The sequence below is a fragment of the Lonchura striata genome, chromosome 21 (genome assembly GCF_050655825.1).
Source record: "Lonchura striata isolate lonStrDom1 chromosome 21, ASM5065582v1, whole genome shotgun sequence".
In the NCBI taxonomy this organism is placed as follows: Eukaryota; Metazoa; Chordata; class Aves; order Passeriformes; family Estrildidae; genus Lonchura; species Lonchura striata.
In genome coordinates this window covers 4,130,505-4,148,596 of record NC_140723.1, presented here as the reverse complement: position 1 = coordinate 4,148,596, position 18,092 = coordinate 4,130,505, and the positions used below count along the sequence as shown (strand labels likewise).

At 57.3% G+C, this 18,092-nt stretch overlaps 3 protein-coding genes across 5 annotated transcripts; 1 reads left to right on the top strand and 2 right to left on the bottom strand.

Moving 5' to 3' along the window:
- Window positions 1–1,437: 1,437 nt before the first annotated feature.
- On the bottom strand, window positions 1,438–6,233 carry PHF13 (PHD finger protein 13). Its single transcript, XM_021534244.3, has 4 exons — window positions 6,074–6,233; window positions 5,580–5,681; window positions 4,299–4,851; window positions 1,438–3,941 (listed from the first exon to the last, which is right to left on the bottom strand). The coding sequence occupies exons 1-4, from the start codon at window positions 6,110–6,112 to the stop codon at window positions 3,715–3,717; spliced, it is 921 nt and encodes a 306-aa protein (XP_021389919.1). The 5' UTR covers window positions 6,113–6,233; the 3' UTR covers window positions 1,438–3,714.
- Window positions 6,234–6,288: 55 nt separating this feature from the next.
- KLHL21 (kelch like family member 21) lies at window positions 6,289–13,050 on the top strand. Of its 2 annotated transcripts, none has more exons than XM_021534245.3 (5): window positions 6,289–6,369; window positions 6,798–7,843; window positions 9,038–9,443; window positions 10,958–11,030; window positions 11,351–13,050. In XM_021534245.3, the coding sequence occupies exons 2-5, from the start codon at window positions 6,805–6,807 to the stop codon at window positions 11,642–11,644; spliced, it is 1,812 nt and encodes a 603-aa protein (XP_021389920.1). In that variant the 5' UTR covers window positions 6,289–6,369; window positions 6,798–6,804; the 3' UTR covers window positions 11,645–13,050. The 2 variants fall into 2 exon arrangements, with proteins under 2 accessions (XP_021389920.1, XP_085415009.1); XM_085558883.1 differs by having other exon boundaries at window positions 6,784–7,843.
- Window positions 13,051–13,451: 401 nt separating this feature from the next.
- Window positions 13,452–18,056, bottom strand: ZBTB48 (zinc finger and BTB domain containing 48). Of its 2 annotated transcripts, XM_085558884.1 has the most exons (10): window positions 17,625–18,055; window positions 17,327–17,544; window positions 16,516–16,627; window positions 16,078–16,170; window positions 15,677–15,763; window positions 15,187–15,341; window positions 14,876–15,012; window positions 14,392–14,556; window positions 14,176–14,264; window positions 13,452–14,089 (listed from the first exon to the last, which is right to left on the bottom strand). In XM_085558884.1, the coding sequence occupies exons 1-10, from the start codon at window positions 18,027–18,029 to the stop codon at window positions 13,793–13,795; spliced, it is 1,758 nt and encodes a 585-aa protein (XP_085415010.1). In that variant the 5' UTR covers window positions 18,030–18,055; the 3' UTR covers window positions 13,452–13,792. The 2 variants fall into 2 exon arrangements, with proteins under 2 accessions (XP_085415010.1, XP_085415011.1); XM_085558885.1 differs by lacking the exon at window positions 16,078–16,170 and having other exon boundaries at window positions 17,625–18,056.
- Between the last annotated feature and the right edge of the window lie 36 nt (window positions 18,057–18,092).

Below are 18,092 nucleotides of genomic sequence, written 5' to 3'. Positions count from 1 at the left end.
CCATAACTCCTTTCCTGACATGGACCTGGCCCCTGTTCTGTGCAGCTGTGGTTTTCTGTGCTCAGGTCACTGCACCAGGTGAATGAGATTTCCAAAAGAAATGCTTTCCCCTGTAAAAAGCAAGGTCATATTATGAAAGGGTGTTCATTTGTTTTTATTAAAACCAAAACTTCTCAGTTGTGACTAGTTCCTGGTGCAAGGCTTTATTTCACTTATGGCCAGCGTTCTGTCAATCTCAAAGTAAGTGTAAAATGTGCAATAAATTATATTCAGCTGAAATGCAGCTCCCATTCCCTTTGCATCTGTAGGAAGTTCCTGAGATAAAACCCCTGGAAAGCAAGGGTTGCAGGTCTTGTAAATGTAACAGCATTGTCCATCCCATCCAGCTTACTGACCTCTGCTGAGTGGGACTGGGCAGAAATCTAAATCTCCTCCAGTTCCTTTGCGATGTCACTGTGTGAGGTGTTATGGTCAGAAGTGAGGAGTCAGCCAGTAGAGACAAGGGCATGGCACAAGAGCATCCCTGAGAACCAGATGCTTGCTTAGTCTCCCCAGCCCCCTCCTCCTTTCTTCCTTGTTTTCTGTCAGTGCCAAGTTTTGCTAAAACTTAAGAACAGCCCCACTGCAGAACCAGTCTTCACCACCATATTCTTGCTATGGGCAGTTGCCATTTTACAGCCACAACTCCCCTGGGACATCTTGTTATGACTCTCTATAATTCAAAATTACCAACAGAATTAAGATAGAAGCTTTAAGCAAGCAGAGCTGAGCTTCCAGTGTGACCTAGTGCCATTTCCTAAAGGCTGAGCCACTTTTCAGTTTGCCAAGGTGTTCAGGCTGCTGCTTTGATGGCAGCTGGCTGAGCAGCAGTGCCTGTGGGGTTGTGGCACATACACAGTCTGCAGGGTGGCTCCAGCAGCTCTTGGGTGGTTTGGAATCCTTGGTGCTGCCTGGTGGTGGGGAGGGAGGGAGTTCTCTTTCAGCACAGCTCCCAGAGGGTTCACAGGGGCTTGCTCTGGGTCTGGCCAAGCCTCCAGTCCTTGCAAGGGGGTACAGTGCTGCCCCAGGGCTGTTTCTGAGGCTGCAGGGACCTGGTGCCAGGACTGTGCACTCCAACACCATCGGCATCCTGGCCTGAGCCCTGTCCCCCAGCTCAGTGATTGCACCCTTCAGCAGGCCCCTGGCACAAGCCCAGCTGTCCCTGCTGTCTTCAGCCACTGCAGGCAGTGCCTCCCTCCCAACCCTCCAGGGCTCCATCACCATGTCCCACACTCTAAGCAAGGAGCAGCTGCTCCACAGAAAGGTGGGGATACCTGCCAGCTCTTCCTATCCCCGCCTCAGTGTATTGTTTTGGGAAGAGCACTTCAAGTGTTAAGTCTTCCTGCTGCCTGGCACAACAGCTCACAAACCAATAAATCATAACAGCAGACTCCTGAGTTTGGAATATAACAAACTCATTGTTCATTTGTCTCACGTGTAAGAAAAAAACATGGTTCATTAGAAGTTTTAATGAAAAAATAAAGTTCTGAATTAAACTATAATTATACATGGCTGAAAGTGATGAACTAAAAGAATGGAGATGTTACTTTTTTATTTCTCTCTGCTGATATTGTAACGTGCTGGACACCATCCACTGGGATAAATCCAAAAAAGGGACAGAACAAGAGTCAGTCACACTGATTAGTGTTGAACCTCTGTGAAAAAGAGCCAGTTCACTTGACAGTGCACCATTTCTCCCATAAAAGCTTCAGGAACACAGTCCACAGAGGCCCAGTTGAACTGCAGACACACTGTAAACACAAGAGATACGAATTTCAGACTAGGTCCAACTCTTGTGCAGTTGTGGCCAGGATCTTCCAAAGCATTTCTGGGGAAATGGCAGCACTGGAGAACTTTGGTTATTTTTCTGGCTGCAAAGGACAGTCAGGCAGCCATTGGGAGCGAGTCTTTGGCAAACTCCTTGGTGGTTCCACATAGCTTCTGAAGGCAGCACAGTACAGTCATGGTTGAGAGATTTCACAGATGCTGGTTTTCTGAACCCAGTCAGTGGTTACAGCTTGGTGGAACAAGATTTTTATCAAGAACCAGGAGAGAACAGCTGCATGTTGTGCATTTCTGTCGCCCTGCCTCACACCGGGGAGCCCCAGGGCCCTGTGGTACTGGGCTGCCTGAGGTTTTGGCAGCCCTGGGGCCAATGTCTGAAGGAGGGCACTTGACTCTGTGTGCTGGCAAGACCCTCAGTCATCACCAGGATGCATCTCCCAGTGAGCCAGTCCTCAGACAAGGCAGTGCTCCAATGCTGTGTGACTGCAGAACTCATGGGGTCGTGCTCCTGCTGGTGTGGCTGCAGCTGCTGTGCCAGCCAACGCTTCTCTGAGCCTCTTCCTGGACAGAGCACACGCTGTTCTCCAGGCATAACTTCAGAGAAACACCTCAAAACATCAACCCGATTTGTGTGATCCATGTGGATCTGCCTGATCATTGAGGAACAATGCCAGCATCTCCCTGGCCTTGTGTATGAGCTGTGATTTGCCATCGTGGTCCTGAAGGGATTTCCCATGGACTAAGGCCCAGGAGGTCCTGACTGCAGTGCTGGCCAGGGCCTCAGAGCTCTCCTGTCCACACCACACCAGACGGATCCTCATTGCACTTCATCCTGTAGCTGCATTGCCTGCATTTGATCTGTGTCATTGCTACCAACAGAATAAAGATTCTGGCTTTTTGGTTACAGTCCAGTTTCAAAAAATAAACAGCAAAAGCAAAAATCAACTCAGCTGTCATTCTTGGATGGACAGGATCAAATTCCAAACCAGACCTGCCAGGTTCTACATTTCCTTTGGCCCCTTTTACAGCCCATGTTTGAATTCTGGGCTGAGAAAAAGGAGAGTCATCTTCTTAAAACAGCACCATAGAGGTTAATGAAGGGACAGGAAATGGAACAGTTTCCCCCCATACACACATTTGAGCTGTTCATGCAAATAAATCACAAAAAAAAAAAACCACTGGAAGAAGAGACCTTCTAGGAAGGAATCTGATGCCACTGATCCCCCAAGCTGCCTGTCCAAGAAAAGGGTTGCCCCTTCCTGCCAGGGCGCTGTCCCTTGGCATAGGAGGGAGCCCCAAGTCTCATTTGCACTTGGATGATGCCAAATGACAGAACTCCCCTATGCTCAGGCCTGTGGAAGCAGCAGCAGATCACACAGAGGCCAGCAGCACTGAGGCTGACTCCTATGGAGTCTTAGGATATCTAAGATTGATCTATACGGACAAATGGGCAGGTATAGTATCACATTGAATTTAAAACACAGGGCCATTTACTTTTCAGACTCTTCACACAGACTCCCTCCTCCTCCCCTCCTTCTTCGGGAGGAGGAGGAGTTTTCTAGCACAGAGAAGATTTGCAGTTTCCCAATGGGATGAGAAAACCTACTTGGCAAAGGTATAGTACATCACCCAGTCATCGTAACCAGACAAAACTCCACTGAGCTCAGAGAGCTTCGTCTGTCCCTCGAGACAGTCTCTCGCCCAGTTCTGCCCAGTCGGCCGCTCCCAGCTCCGGCTGCCCGTGGCTCGGTGATTCCTCATTCCCAGGCCACAGGCCGGCTGGGCAGCCCTCCCACCTGAGCAGCAGCAGTTCAGGGGAGCCCTCCCCGGCCTCCCGGCCGGGCCCCACGGCTCACCCACCCGCGCAGCGCACCGGCACGTGCCTCCCCCCTAGTCCAGAAAGCGCCTGCGCGAGCCCGTCCGGGAGCGGTTCGAACGGCGAATGTCAAACTTGGAGTCCCGGCACTTCTGGCAGATGTAGACCTCTGGGACATTCGACTTGCGGATTTTGGCGCAGGAAAGGTGGATCCAAGTGTGGCACTCGTTGCACTCGATCATCGGCCGCCCAGCGAAAGGCTTCATGCAGAAGCAAGTGACCAGGTCCCACGAATCATCATCTGCAAAGACAAATATCAAAGATACATTTTTAGCGGCTGATGCCTCTCACACCAGGAATTTTCTCTCCTTTCATGCTAAATTAACTTCAAAGATAGGCATTTTGCTGCTGTTTCTCTTGCACAAGAAGAGACTCTCAGCAGTACACAGGAGGCCGTAATCGAGGAGATGCTGCTTCTATAAAGTTGCAGCTTTTCACTCAGTTTATTGCAGAAAGAGCCAGCCCACCTTCCTCCTCCCAAAAATCCAACTGCTCCTGAACTCCACCCAGGCAGTGCTCCTCTGCAGTATCCTCAGGCTACAAGTAAAGCATCATTACTTCCACCTGGCTAATCCTCTTGGACAGCCATGTCACCTACCTGAATCCACCATGATGTCCTCATCATCACCAGTGCCATCCTCATCCCGAAAGACCACCTGCTTGCCCTGCCGAATGACCGTTCGTTTGCCCACGCTCTGGATCTCCACCGTCTGCTCGGCCGTCACAGCAGGGTAGGAGACGCTGGACGGGGTGTCAGAGTCCCACACTGAGCAGTGCTCAGTCACAGACTGAGGGTCACCCTCTGACGAGGGGCTCATCGGCGTCTCTGTGTAAGAGTCCTCTGCCTCCAGATCCAGCAGCTTCTCCTCATAGTCCTCCTCTGCAGACACCTCTGTTTCCCTCCTTTTCAGCTTTTTCTTCTTCCTGATCTTATCGATTTGCTTTCGCTCTGGCAGGAAGTTGCTGGTCTTTGCCCGCTGGAACAGGGAACCATACGGTTTTGTTCGCTTAAGCTGACTAAAGTTCTTTCTGTTCTTGGTGGGCAGGGAGACAGAGGAGGGGGTGTCATTGAAGCGGGGATCCCAGCTATCACTGTCAATCGTGCCTCCAGTACTGTTGGGAGGGCTGGGGCTGTTCCTCAGCGGCGTTTCCTGGAACACGTTGAAGAAGCAGGTAACAGTTTGACTCTGAGCAGACTTGTGTGTGGTGCAAGGCACTGCACCCTGTCCCACAGAGCACTCTGACTCATCCCTGAGATGCTGTGCCCTGTCCCCTAGTGGTGTCCCCTGTCCCCACGGGATGAGCCCCTTCCCCCGGGTACTGTCCCCTGTCCCCCAGGGCATTCTGACCCATCCCTGAGATGCTGTGCCCTGTCCCCTAGAGTGGTGTCCCCTGTCCCCACAGGCTGAGACCCTTCCCCTGGGTACCGTCCCCTGTCCCTGAAGCACTGTGCCTTGTCCCCTGAGCTGCTGTACTCTGTCCCCTGGGGAGCAGTGCCTTGTGCCCCAGAGTGCTGTGCCCTGACCCCGGGGGAGCTGAGCGCTGTCCCTGAAGCACTGTGCTCTGTCCCCGGTTCCCAAGCCGCTGAGCCGTCCCTCGAGGCGCTGCCGCTCCCGCTCTCCCTACCACCACCCCGCGGTTTCTCGGGCAGCTCCCGGGCGCGGGGAGCAGCAGGAGCGATGCCGGATCCGACGTTTTTCACCCCGCCCACGCCGGGCACCACCCGCCCCGTCCCCAGAGCCTCCGGCCGCCGCGGTTCCCCTTTTGTTCAGCCCGGCGCGGGGCCGTGACCGCTGGAGCGGCCGGTCTGACAGACCGGCCCGGTGCCCCCCGTGCCCCCAGCCCGGCGCCCCGCCCGGTGCCCCCCGGTGGAACTCACCTCCTGCGGGTACGGGATGTAGCCGGCGTAGGCCAAGACGAAGGTGCAGAACTTATTGAAGTCCTCCACGGTGCGGTGCCGCCGGGAGCCGGGGGAGAAGTCCTGCGGGGGGCGGGGGTGAGCGGCGGCCGCGGCGCCGGGCCCGCCGGGGGGAGGCGGCGCCGCCGCTCCCGCCGCGCCCCGCGCCGCCCCCCCGCCCCCGCAGCGGCGGAACCGGGCAGTGCCCCCCCCCATCGCCCCCCGGTGTCGGCACCGGGCCCCCAGGCAGCCTCCCCGGGGAGGGCACGGCGGGGCGGCGCCGCCGCCATTCCTCGCCCCGGCGGCACAAGATGGCCCCGGCCCCCCGCCCCGCGGCGGGGAACGGACAGCGGGCACCGGCGGCCGGACGGGGCCGGGCCGGGCCGGGCCGGGTGGCGGGACACGCACCCCCTCCCCTTCTGTTCCCTCCCCGCTTCTCCCTTCCCTTCCTTTTTCCCCCCGCGACTCCGGCTCACCTCCGGGGCAAACGGCGAAGCGCAGGAGTCGGAGTCCATGTCCCGGCGGGGGCGCGGGCGGGGCCGGGCGGCGGCGGCGGCAGCCGGGCAGCGCCGACACCGCGAGCGGCTCGGTGCCGGCGGGAGGCGGCGAAGGGGCGGCCGCCCGCGCGGGGCCGCCGGGAGCCGTAGTCCGGGCGTGCGCAGTGCCGGGCGCGGGGCGCGCTGGGAGCGGCGGAGGGGCGGGGGCGCTGCCGGTGCCGGGAGCGGCGAACGGAGCGGGAAGCGGAGCGCGGAGCAGGGCGGAGAGCGGATCGGTGAGTGGGGCCCGGGAGTGGCTCCTACCGGGTGGTTGTGGGCCCAAGCGGGAGGGGCCGGCCCTGGCTGGCGGCGGTGGCAGGACGGGCAGGGCGCCGAAGCGCCTACCGCGAGCCGGACCCTCAGCCCCGAGGCGGACCCTCCGCCCGGGCTAACGGCGGTACCCGAGCGGACTCGGAGCGGAGCTGCCTCAGCGCCGTCTGCGCTCGGGCCGCTCTTGTGCTCCCCCGGTACCATTGGGCGGCTCCTAAGCGCCGGCCCAGGGCCAAGGGCGCGGGGCTGGGCGCGGTAGCTGCGGGGCCCTGGGACCGGCCCGAGCGGGGCCGCGCTGCCAGCGCCGCCGCCTGACGCTACGGCCGCTCCCGGCTGGGGCGGGCTCCCCGAGCCCACCGCCGCCTCCTTGCCTGATCCAGGTGCGCTCCCGCAGGCACGGCATGGCGACAAGCACCGGCGGGACGGCAGCGGGAGCCTCAAGCACGGCGGCGGCGGCGGGAGAACCGGCACACGCGGTGTCGCTGCTGCGGGGTCTGAGCGCGCTGCGGGCCGAGCGGAGCCTGCTGGACGTGACGGTGGTGGCCGGCGGGCGAGAGTTCGGGGCTCACCGCGCCGTCCTGGCCGCTGCCTCGGGATACTTCCGCGCCATGTTCGGCGGGGCCCTGCGCGAGTCGCGGGCCGAGCGTGTGCGGCTGCACGGCGTCGAGCCCGAGTGCCTGGGGCGGCTGCTCGACTTCGCCTACACCGGCCGCGTGGGCCGGCTGGGCCCCGACATCGCCGAGCGGCTGCTGCGCGCCGCCGACCTGCTGCAGTTCCCCGCTGTCAAGGAGGCCTGCGGTGCCTGGCTGGCGCGGCAGCTGGAGCCCGCCAACGCCCTGGACATGCAGGACTTCGCCGAGGCCTTTGCCTGCCCGGAGCTGGCGGCTGCCGCCCACCGCTTCGTGCTGCGGCACGTGGGCGAGCTGGGCGCCCAGCTGGAGCGGCTGCCGCTGCAGCGCCTCCTCTCCTACCTGCGGGACGATGGGCTCTGCGTCCCCAAGGAGGAGGCTGCCTTTCAGCTGGCACTGCGCTGGGTGCGCGCTGACCCTGCCACCCGTGCCCCGCTGCTGCCACAGCTCCTGGCCCACGTCCGCCTGCCCTTTGTGCGCCGCTTCTACCTGCTGGCCCACGTGGAGAGCGAGCCGCTGGTGGCCCGCTGCCCTCCCTGCCTGCGCCTTCTGCGTGAGGCCCGCGACTTCCAGGCTGCCCGCCTCGACCGCCACGACCGGGGGCCCTGTGCCCGCATGCGCCCTCGGCCCTCCACTGGCCTCGCCGAAATCCTTGTCCTTGTTGGTGGCTGCGACCGTGACTGCGATGAACTTGTCACCGTCGACTGCTACAACCCACGCACTGGCCACTGGCGCTACCTGGCCGAGTTCCCCGAGCACCTGGGAGGGGGCTACAGTGTCACTGCACTGGGCAACGACATCTATGTCACAGGTAAGGCATACAGAGAATGAGAAGCACCAGGGTGGAGGGTTCTGTTGAAAATATGTAGGTTGTAGCCACAACATTTGGCTTTTCCTGGGTAGCAGAGCGTTTGGGTCTTGGCTTGGGTGCCTGCAGCCTGCCAGTAGGCATGGAGACTCCTGGAGTCGGTGCTGGATTTAGCAGTTGGTCTCAGTCCAGGAGCTATTTTGTCATGACTAATGCTGTTGAGCATGCTGGCAGAAGTCACAGATCTTGTAGTTAGAACTTTTTAACCGTCACTGAGGACAGGGGTGATGTAAGAAGGTTTTGAGTTTCGGTCTTTGAAGAAGGTGTTCAGATTCAGAGCCCCCTGAATCACATGCTTGAGGCTGAGGCATGTCAGAAAACCCCAGGTTCTTTCACCAGCCCCTGTGAGTCACGGTACCTTCCCCTGCACAAATCCTGCCTCCTTGCTGGGGTACAATTACTTCTGTCAAGGTGACACCAATATGTAAATTTGGCTGATAAGCTGTATGCAGATCCCTCCTTTGAACTACATCTCTGTGACAGCTATAACAAACTGAGGCCCAGGACACTGAGTGCTGTGGAGCAGCCTGCCCTCGGTGTGCAGGACACACTGGCACACCTTTGAAGAGCAAGTCTTAATGCAGGTGAACAGAAAACTGTGTGTTCTCTAGTCACAAGCAGAAAACAAGGACCTGCTTTAAGGACAGCATTGTAAAAATGACAGGCTACCACATGGATGCAGCATGTTTTTACAGAAGCCCTTACATCCTGTGGGAGCTTTCTGGAGTGATCCCAGGCAGATCAGTCCTGCTGGGAGCTGTGTACAGGCTGCTGCTGGGGATCTTGGGTTGGTTTGGGCTGTGTCAGTGTGACAAAGGCAAGGCTGGGAGATTCCCAAGCTACCAGCAGCACCACTGCCTTGGCAGCTTCTGGGCAGTGACTGAGGGGGGACTGTAAAATGGTAGAGAAGTGGGTATGAGAGGACAGAGGTAGTGAAACATGGAAGACTCATTTTGAGTCTCAGCTATGTATGGACTAGGAATGACATGGGAGAAATCCTCCCTGGCTTGCTGGGAATGAAACAGTGCAAAACTTCTCTTAAAATCCTTGTGGCACTTGTGCTGAGCCAAGCCCTCTCCTCCATCACCCTTCCCTTTGTGGAGCCAGGATTTTGACATGTGTCATGCTGTGCCACAGGGGGCTCGGATGGGTCCAGGCTGTACGACTGTGTCTGGAGGTACAATTCCAGTGTGAATGAGTGGACAGAGGTGTCGCCCATGCTGAAAGCCAGGGAATACCACAGCTCCACGGTCCTGGACGGGCTGCTCTACGTGGTTGCCTCTGACAGCACGGAGCGCTATGACCACACACTGGACAGCTGGGAGGCCCTGCAGCCCATGCTGTATCCCATGGACAACTGCTCCACCACCTCGTGCCGTGGGAAACTCTTCGCCATCGGCTCCCTGGCTGGCAAAGAGTCCATGGTCATGCAGTGCTACGACCCCGACAGTGATCTCTGGTCCCTTGTCAACTGCGGCCACCTGCCCCCCTGGTCCTTTGCCCCAAAGACCGTCACGCTCAATGGTCTCATGTACTTCATACGGTGAGTAGTGGGAGCAATCACTTCCCTCCCTCCCCATGTCCCCATGAGGAGAGCCCACAGCTTCCCTGGGAAGGTGGATTTTGTGGATTTTGCAGGTAGTGGACGAAGGGCACTGGGTTGGGACAGCACAGCAGTGCTTCCCCTGATGGTGCAGGGAGGGCTGTAACACTTCTTTCCTTGAGTTGCTGGGCTTCAAAGAGCTGCCCATAAACTTGTGTGAAAATGTCTGAGTGTAACCCAGGGCTGGAGAACAGACACGTGTAAATCCATCTGAAGTCAGCAGCACTGCCTGGAAATTGGCTTCTCGGTTTCTTCAGCTCCTGGTTCAGTCCCCCTTGTTGCTATAAATAAACACATAAGCTCCAAGAAAACGTTAAACTCTAGTGCAGGAGAGGACGTCTTCTGTCTCAGCAGAGATAAGAGGGCTGAAGATGAAGTGATTGGTCACTATTTTTAAGCACCTTTCCAAATTGGGACTTAATTACCCATCTGAAGCTGTCCTGGTGGCGCAAATACTTCAGTTATCCGCTTAATTAAAAATAAACGGGAAGGCATGCTAGGGCTAGAGGATTTCATCTCCCTGTGTTGACTCTGAGCAAACAGAGACTTCTGTGATGGCCCCCAGGCACTTCTCTTTTTTTAATCTCCTCTTGGCTTTGCATAAAGTGGCAGCTTTGGCCCAAGACTTTTTATTTGATCCTTTTGGGTCCAGCCAAGTGTCTTGCTGGCAGCTGTTCCGGTCAGCTGGTTTCAGTCCATCCTGCCAGGGTGTTGCAGCTGCTCAACTCCTTGTCACAACCTAATTCTATAGAACTTCCTTTTTCTTACCCATTTTAAAATACTGATGATTGACACTTCAGGATTTTCAGATGACTTTGCATCTGCAAGAGTCAGTGAGGAGATGATCAGGGTTAGATGTTCTTCCCTCATTTCATGTGCTGCGTGTGCATGGGCTGCTGCTCCTTGTAGAGCTGTGGGATAATCTTTGGAGGACAAGAGTAGTTTGCAAGTAGAAGTAGCAAATTGGTTTAATAGCTCAAGCTAAAGGCTCTGAGTGATGATACCTCATGCTGGGACTAGTTTTATACCTGTAAATAAAGCACAGGAGTGAGGTTCAGGTGTTCTCTGCAGTTGCCCCAGAGCTGCCCCAGAGCCCCAGAGTGGGGAGAGGAGCCCCTGGTCTGGCTGCTGGCCCCATGTGGAGCTGCCTTGCAGCATCTTGATCCCATCTGTACCAGGACTGTCTTGGAAGGACTGACAGCTCCTCTCCAGCTGCCCTGACCTTGTCCTCCACGCATTCTTGTGTCAGCAGTGCATGTCTCCAAGTTGCAAACATCCCTCACCTGTCACTGTCGCCCTCCTGTCTGCCGAGCAGAGTGGGTAAGAGAAGCCGTGGGGGATTATGTTGCCTCCCCAGCTCTTCTCTCCCCCTGCCCATCTAAATTTGGCTTTGATGAAGAACCCAAGCAGCATTTCTAGAATGCAGAAGAGTAATTTTGTGTTCTCTTCCCCAGAGATGACTCGGCTGAAGTGGATGTTTACAATCCATCAAAGAACGAATGGGATAAAATCCCTGCCATGCTTCAGGTAGGACATTTTCCCACTTGCAGGATTTCTTAAATGTTATAAATTAGTTTCATTTACCTTTGGAAAACCAAAAGCTTTTTAGAATAAGAACCCCTTGCATGTGGAGCTGGTTTAAGTGTGTTGGAGTCCTGGATGTGGTGGCATGTCTGGGTGTGCAGCCCAGCATGCGAGATGTGTGGGCAGCACTGGTTCAGAGTCCCACCTGCAGCTGGCAGGCATGAAACTCTCTCTCCAAGGAACAGCTCCCAGATCCCACTGACCCCCTTGCTGGATCAGGCAAACACCCCTGGTCACAGTGTGTATTTATTGTTATGTTGCAGGTTCATGTTGGGGGGAGCGTGGCTGTGCTTGGAGGGAAGCTCTATGTCTCGGGGGGCTACGATAACACATTTGAACTCTCGGACGTCCTGGAAGCCTACGACCCCGAGACAAGAACGTGGAGTGTCGTGGGCCAGCTCCCTGAGCCCATCTTCTGGCACGGCAGCGTCAGCATATTCCGGCAGTTCATGCCAGAAACCACACAGGAGGACGACAGCATCACGCTGGACAACACCATCAGTTTGAGCAGGCAGAACCAAAACCTTCACAACCAGAACCTCAATGAGCTGCCTTAGCAGAGGGAGCAGTTTGACAGAGTCCCTCATCCGGAACCTGAGCTGCTTTGGGAGAAGGCTGAGGCAAACCAGTGCTTGGAAACAAAACCATGCTGATCACAGGAGCGAGAACTCTGGCTGTTGGATGTGATGCTGTGGGCCTGTAGGCAGCGAGGCCTCCATTGCTTCCCTCAGCCCCTCAGGGTGGGAGACGGCACCACGCTGCCCACAGGGACCCGAGAGCTGATCCTGGGGAAAGCACTCATGGTGAACCACACCACAGCACCGTTGCTTACAGCTTGTGACCAGACACCTTTCACTGCGAGCTCCTCCACCCTGTAATGCTTCGTTTGCCACCAAACTCCTTCCTTCAGTTTCTGTCTTGGGAGGGGTCTGTCTGGTAGGGCGGTGGTCTGGACACCCCCCATGTATTCTGTGCCTCAGAGGGAGATAGGCTTCCTGTGCACGTGTTGGATTGAAAGGTAGTTATTATAGGGTTTTTTCTTATTTTTATTTGGGGTTTGCAGTTTTGTTTTGGCCTGTGTAAGATTTGCCTTTATACTTGCCCAAGTGCCCTAGCCAGATGGGCTCTGTTTATCTACCTTCACTGAAGAGCAGCTGCGTGCAGTTTACTTGTGGAATGTTTCTGGAAGAAAGCAAATGGCTGAACCTGCAGCATGGCTCCCTGATAGCAAGTGCTGCACCTTCTGGAGAACCCTGAAGTGTGGCAGAAGCTAAGGTGTGGCTGGATGCAATTGCTTTTTTGGTCTTTAAATTTTAGCTAATAGAGGAAAAAATTGCATTTAAACTGAATTCAGAGATGGAAACCCTGTGTACTCCATCTCTCTCCTCCAGGCTTGCCCCTGGATCGAGGAGCATCCAAGCCCCATTTCCACAGCATCAGCGTCTTCACAGCTTTACAGAACCGTGTTTTGCCCCAGTGCTGTCTGATGCTGCTGCACCCCTCAGCCACGGGGAACCTGGGCTGCTCTCCAGCCTGGAACACTGACAGTGCCTTGAGACCGCCGCGTGCCAGCAGGGAATGCGCAGGGCCGCTGCCCCTTGGTGCCAAACCCGTGGACAGAGCAGGGGGTGCAGGGGCCCACAGTTCGGGGCAGCTGCTGCTTTTTTGGGAGCAATGGCCAATTCCCGACGGCGCCGCAGCTCGAGGCATTTCTGCTGAGCTATAAATAATGCACCCCGGCGCACGCGGCCGTGCTCGCTGCTGGACCCCCGTCCCACCCGCTGAGCAGCTACAGATCTGTATTTATTTTTTGTGGAATTCATTGTGTTGAATCCTCAAGTACAGTTGAACTCCATCCTTTGAAACAAAGGCATTTTACATTTGCAGATAATGTATTTTTATTCTCATAGTTTGTTTTTAAATTTACTTGCAGCAGTCAAGTTAAATAAAACTTGTTACACAATTCTGTTTTCTGTGAAGGGAAGGGACCTGGAATGAGATTTTACTGGGAGTTTCTCATTCCAGATATGCTTAAATTGGAGCCTCTCTGCCTCCTTGGTAGTAGAGGGAGAAAGGGGAGAGACTATGGCTGCAACTCTGGGGTGTAGGCATACACATAGAGATCTCTCCCCACCCTGGCACCACTCAGGCCATGGTTCTCACTCTCCCAGCAACCCTGGATTGAGTTATTTGGGACAGAGTATGTCCCCACACACGAGCACAGGCACTTTGTGGGTACTGGAGTGTGTTTTGTTTTAACCAGACATGGGTCATGCCCTGCCATTAATGGGGTAAGGAAAGAGCAACTGACAAAAGCTTAACAAACGAGAAACAAGGCACCGGTTAAACGGAGGAGTTAAGGAATGGACAAAGATGGTGAGCTTTAATCACAGGCAGGGTAAGAGGGCTCAAGGAAAAGGGAGGGCAGCACCAGCTCTTTCGGCGTCAGAAAGTGAGTCACAGTATGACACAGAGAGGTCAGTCCCATCCCACTGCACACCGCGTGTGGACACTGACTGGAGCGACTGTTCTGAGACATTTCTTCATCTGACACTCAATCACAACATCATGGTGATTTTCTTTCCCTGCAGCCAGGGATGGGAGACTGGCAGAAAAGGAAGGGAGGGAGCTCAAAAGAATAAGTGTGGCAGAAAGTGGCTCAGCTTAATGGTTGACTGTTTCAGTGGAAGGGGTGGGTGGCCACACTACGTCTCACAGTCTTTAGGAATGGTTGTAGTTATAATCAGTGATTGCTCAATCACATCTGCAGGGGAGAAGTTCTCATTTGAGCAGAGTTTCTGTGCAGAGACCTCCTCAGGCAGTGGCCCACGGGCCAGTGACTCCACAATCACCTCGGCTGAGCCCACCTCCAGCTCTGGTGGCGGCTGCAGTACCACCATCACATCCTTCTCGTCCTCGATGATCAGGTTCCGCAGCTTCCGCTGTCGAGGGTTGTAGTTCTCCACTCGGTCGTGGATCTCCATGTGGCGCCTCAAGTGAGCCTGCAAAGGAAGGGGAATGTGGAGAGATGCAGTGAGGGCTGGCTCCCCAGGGCAGCACGGGGCCCTGGAGCTGGGAAAGGCCTCACCTGCCGTGTGAATTTGTAGCCACACTCGATGCACTCAAACTTCCTCACTCCCTTGTGCCGGCGAACGTGGACACGCAGCTGTTCTACCGCTGGGAAGGGAAACAAGAGCCTGTTGGCAGCAGCTCCATGTCATACAGGCTCATTGCAATGCCAACCCGCCCATGGGAAGGAGGCAGCTCCTGCAGAGCCCCACGAGAGCTGGAGCTCCCACGTTACCTTTGAATGTCTTCCCACAGATGTGGCAGAAGTGGGGCCGCCCCTCCTGGTGCCGGCTGGCGACGTGCCTCAGCAGCGGCCCCTTCTCCGTGAAACGCTGCTCACAAAACTCACAGCTGAACGGCCGCTCCCCGGTGTGCGTCCGGTTGTGCTTGTCCAGACTTGCTGCCGTTAAGAGGGGTAGACAGGGAGAGTGGCTGGTCAGAAGCACAGCCTGTGCACCCCCATCCCAGGGGCTGTCAGGCTGGGCCAGGAAGGCAAGAGCAGCACAAGCAGTAGCTGCCTGCCACTGCTAAGGGTCATGAGCAACACCAGCTCATTCCCTTTCTGTGCCATGACAGCAGAGCAGGTGACAGGAAAGTGCTTTTCTTGGTATCAGCCTGCACTCACAAGAGCATGGCTTTGCTCCTGGGGAAGCTACTTTCTGGAGGTCCTGGATGCTGGAGCACAGCACTTGGCATGACCCAGCCACAGCCAGGGGTACCTTGTGTCCGGAAGGTCTTGCCGCAGAGATGGCACTGGAAGGGCTTCTCGCCAGTGTGTGTGCGCAGGTGCATGTTGAGGTTGGCTTTCTGCGTGAAGGCGTGGTGGCAGAACTCACAGACATAGGGCCGCTCGTTCCTGTGGGCAGAGAAACATCACCGTCACCTCTGCCTCTACCAGCTTCGGCCCCTTGGGTCTCAGCCCAGCACCTCTGGGAAGAGGGTGACTTTCAGCCAACCCCCAGACCTGTGGGGCAGGGACTGCAGCCAGGAGAGCTGGGTGATGTAAGAGAGGACACGGGTCACACTGTACCTGTGCTTGGCCTTGATGTGCATCTGGAGACCATTGCGGCTTGAGGCCCTGTGCCCACACTCCTCGCACACAAACAGCTTCTCTCCGCGGTGCTTGAAGGCCTCGTGTAGGCGCAGCTCTGTCCGGGACAGAAAGCACTTGGAGCAGGTTGAGCACTGCAAGGCCACAGGAGAGGAGGGTGTTAGGGTTGGGGTACACCCACCCCAGACCCACTCACACCCAGCCTTTCCCCAGCTGCTCTGGGGACCTCCCTGTGAAAGCCAAGGCAGCACCACCAGCTCAGAGACACCCAGTGAGATGGGACAACCCAACAGAGATGAAGTGCTGGTCAGTGCTTGGATCTGTGGGCTGCTCCTGTACCAAACAGATCCCATTTCCAGTAGCTCTGTGCCCCACCCCCTCACTGAAACAGCCAGACATAATGTTGTGCCATTCCTTAGACCAGGTCCACACTCAGGATCACACCCTCCTCAAAACCCCCGGTCCCTACCGCATGGGGCTTGGGTGCACCGTGCAGCTTTATCATGTGGCTCTGCAGGTCCTTCTTCTGCATGAACTGCTGTGAGCATGAGGAGCACTGCAAGACAGGAGAATGTGGTCAGCTTCCAGCTGCCCCTAAAGTTTGGTTTCAGAGCAAGTAGAGGACTAACAAGGAGTAAAACACAGATTCCTGGTACAGCCATGGGAAGCCTTTGGCTGTGGTGACACCCTGGATCACATTTTAGTTCAGAGACGGGGAACAACCCTGAGTGGGCTGTCATGGACCAGAGAAGGGAACTGGTGCACTTGGCTCTTGATGGGCTGGGCTGCCCTAGAAGGGAAAGGCTTGCCCCTGCTCCGTGCCAGTGTCCAGCAGCATCCATAGGGATATTGGATGCAGGCCCTGCTGACCTTGTATGGCATCTCCCCAGTGTGTGACACCATGTGCAGCCGCAGCTCCATCCGCCGCTTGAACACCTCTGGGCAGGCTGAGCATGTGAATACCTGTGAGAGATGGGCTGGTGTTGGCTTCCACAGGACCCTGAGCCTGACCTGCAGCCCACAGCTCAGCCTCCTGCCCAGCACGTGGCACTGGCACCCAGCTACAGCATTCAGCCCACACCCACAGGAGCCAAATCTTGTACACTACAGAGTCCTGGTGTGCTGAAACACAAGTGAGGGCTGTGTTGTGTTATCGGGCATGAGTCCCAACCCTGGAACATGTGCCACATGGTGCTGGCAGGAGTCTGTTTGGAAGTGAGCATGGGCTGGGACTGGGAGAAGTCTCCAATACCCCTGGTGCCACACGGCAACCACACTCCAGCCCAGCAGGGCAGCTCCTGGGCGTACCTGTTCTGATCTGTTCATGCAGTTCCTGGCTTCGTGTTCCAGGAGATTCTCTTTTCTAAAGTAACATTTGCCACACTTGGAACACTCAAATGGCTTCTCTCCAGTGTGTTTCCTTGGGGTATGCAAATACAGAATCCCATCACTGCCTGTCAACAGCATCTGCACAAACAGGCCCAGATCACAGGGAAGGGTGAGGTGGGTACCTCCCCCCACCCCCACAGTGCTACTATTCACAGCTGCCCTAAAGCTGCTTTTATGCTACATTTGAGTCCCCCTCAACAGCACAGCTGTCAATGCCTGCTGTGCTCCACAGAACACTATTTCTGCAGGGCCAAGATTCTTCCCCAGCACAAGTGAAGCAAAGCTTGAGCTCCTACTGCAGGGTCATGCCCTGCTCTCGGTGATCCACCCTGGAGCTCCTCACAGAGCCCAGCCATGTGTCCTCCAGAACCCCAGAAACCCCACCCCCAAAACCCGGGGCACTCTCAAAGTCCAGGAGGATTTGCCATTGCCCACCTGCAACTACCAGCTACTGCAGCTGCCAAGGAGCCCCTCACACGGCCTTCCTGAGCCACAGCTCAGGACAGTCGCTGCAGCTCCGGGATGCCTTTCATCAACATATAACCCTCCCCCAGGCCAGAGCACCCCCAGGGGCACAGCAGACCCCCCCTTTACCACCCTGCGGGATGCCGAGATGCTGGGATAAGCTGGCAGAAAGGACACTGCCCTTCCATCCCCCCGGGAAGGGGCCGAGCCGTGGGGGCGGCGCGTCCCCCCGCGCGCAAGGGGAAGGAGAAGCCGGAGCGTTTACCTGTTGTGCACTTTAAGGTAATATTTGCTGAGGAAGGTTTTATGACACGTGGGGCACTCGACCGGCACCGCTGTACCTTTTCTGCTCCCCGGCGCCTTTCCCGGAGCGGGGGGACTCTTTTCGCTCCGCAGCACCTTTTTCTCAGGAAGGGGCTCAGCGTCGCCGTCCCCCCGCCCGCCGCCACCCACCGCCGCCTCCTCCGGGGCTGAGGGGGAGCCCTGCGAGGGAACAGCGGCGTCACCGCGCCGCCCCCGCCGGGCCCCGGCCCCGCCGTCCCCCTCCCGCCCCCCTGACGCACCGCCTGCCCGCCGGGCTGCGGGGCCGCCGCGGGCTCCGGGCGGGCGGCGGCGGCGGCGCGGCGGGGCCGCGGGCGGAAGGCGCGGCACAGCGCCACGGCGTCGGGCACGCCGAGCTGCTCGGCGGCCGCCAGCAGGCGGGCGCGGTTGTGCGCCGTGAGCGCCAGGCGCCCCGTGTAGAAGAAGTCGAGCAGCAGCTGGAAGGTGTCGGCGAGGCCGTCGGGCAGCGCCACGGGCCCGCCGGGGCCGCGGGCGCGGAAGAAGCGGGAGCAGCTGGCGAGCACCGGCCAGTGCGCGCGGAACTCGCGGCCGCCCACGCCGAGCGTCGCGTCGCAGAACTGCCCGGCCGCGCGCTGCCGGTTCAGCTCCCGCAGCACCCGCACGCTGTGCGCCGCCGCCGCCGCCATGGCCCAGCACCGGAGCCCGCCGGCATCCGCCACCGCCGGACGTGGCGTCAGCGGGCGCCGGCA

Bases quoted from the DNA above. Each gene is read 5' to 3' on its own strand.
- PHF13 (XM_021534244.3), bottom strand. From the start codon at position 6,112: ATGGACTCCGACTCCTGCGCTTCGCCGTTTGCCCCGGAG. The intron at 5,682-6,073 runs GTGAGCCGGAGT...CGCCCCCCGCAG, and splicing joins CTTCGCCGTTTGCCCCGGAG to GACTTCTCCCCCGGCTCCCG. The intron at 3,942-4,298 runs GTAGGTGACATG...TTGTCTTTGCAG, and splicing joins GGACATCATGGTGGATTCAG to ATGATGATTCGTGGGACCTG.
- KLHL21 (XM_021534245.3), top strand. From the start codon at position 6,805: ATGGCGACAAGCACCGGCGGGACGGCAGCGGGAGCCTCAAGCACGGCG. The intron at 7,844-9,037 runs GTAAGGCATACA...GCTGTGCCACAG, and splicing joins CAACGACATCTATGTCACAG to GGGGCTCGGATGGGTCCAGG. The intron at 9,444-10,957 runs GTGAGTAGTGGG...TCTCTTCCCCAG, and splicing joins GGTCTCATGTACTTCATACG to AGATGACTCGGCTGAAGTGG.
- ZBTB48 (XM_085558884.1), bottom strand. From the start codon at position 18,029: ATGGCGGCGGCGGCGGCGCACAGCGTGCGGGTGCTGCGGGAGCTGAAC. The intron at 14,557-14,875 runs GTACCCCTGGCT...TCTTAACGGCAG, and splicing joins CAAGACCTTCCGGACACAAG to CAAGTCTGGACAAGCACAAC. The intron at 14,265-14,391 runs GTAACGTGGGAG...TTCCCTTCCCAG, and splicing joins CTGTGGGAAGACATTCAAAG to CGGTAGAACAGCTGCGTGTC.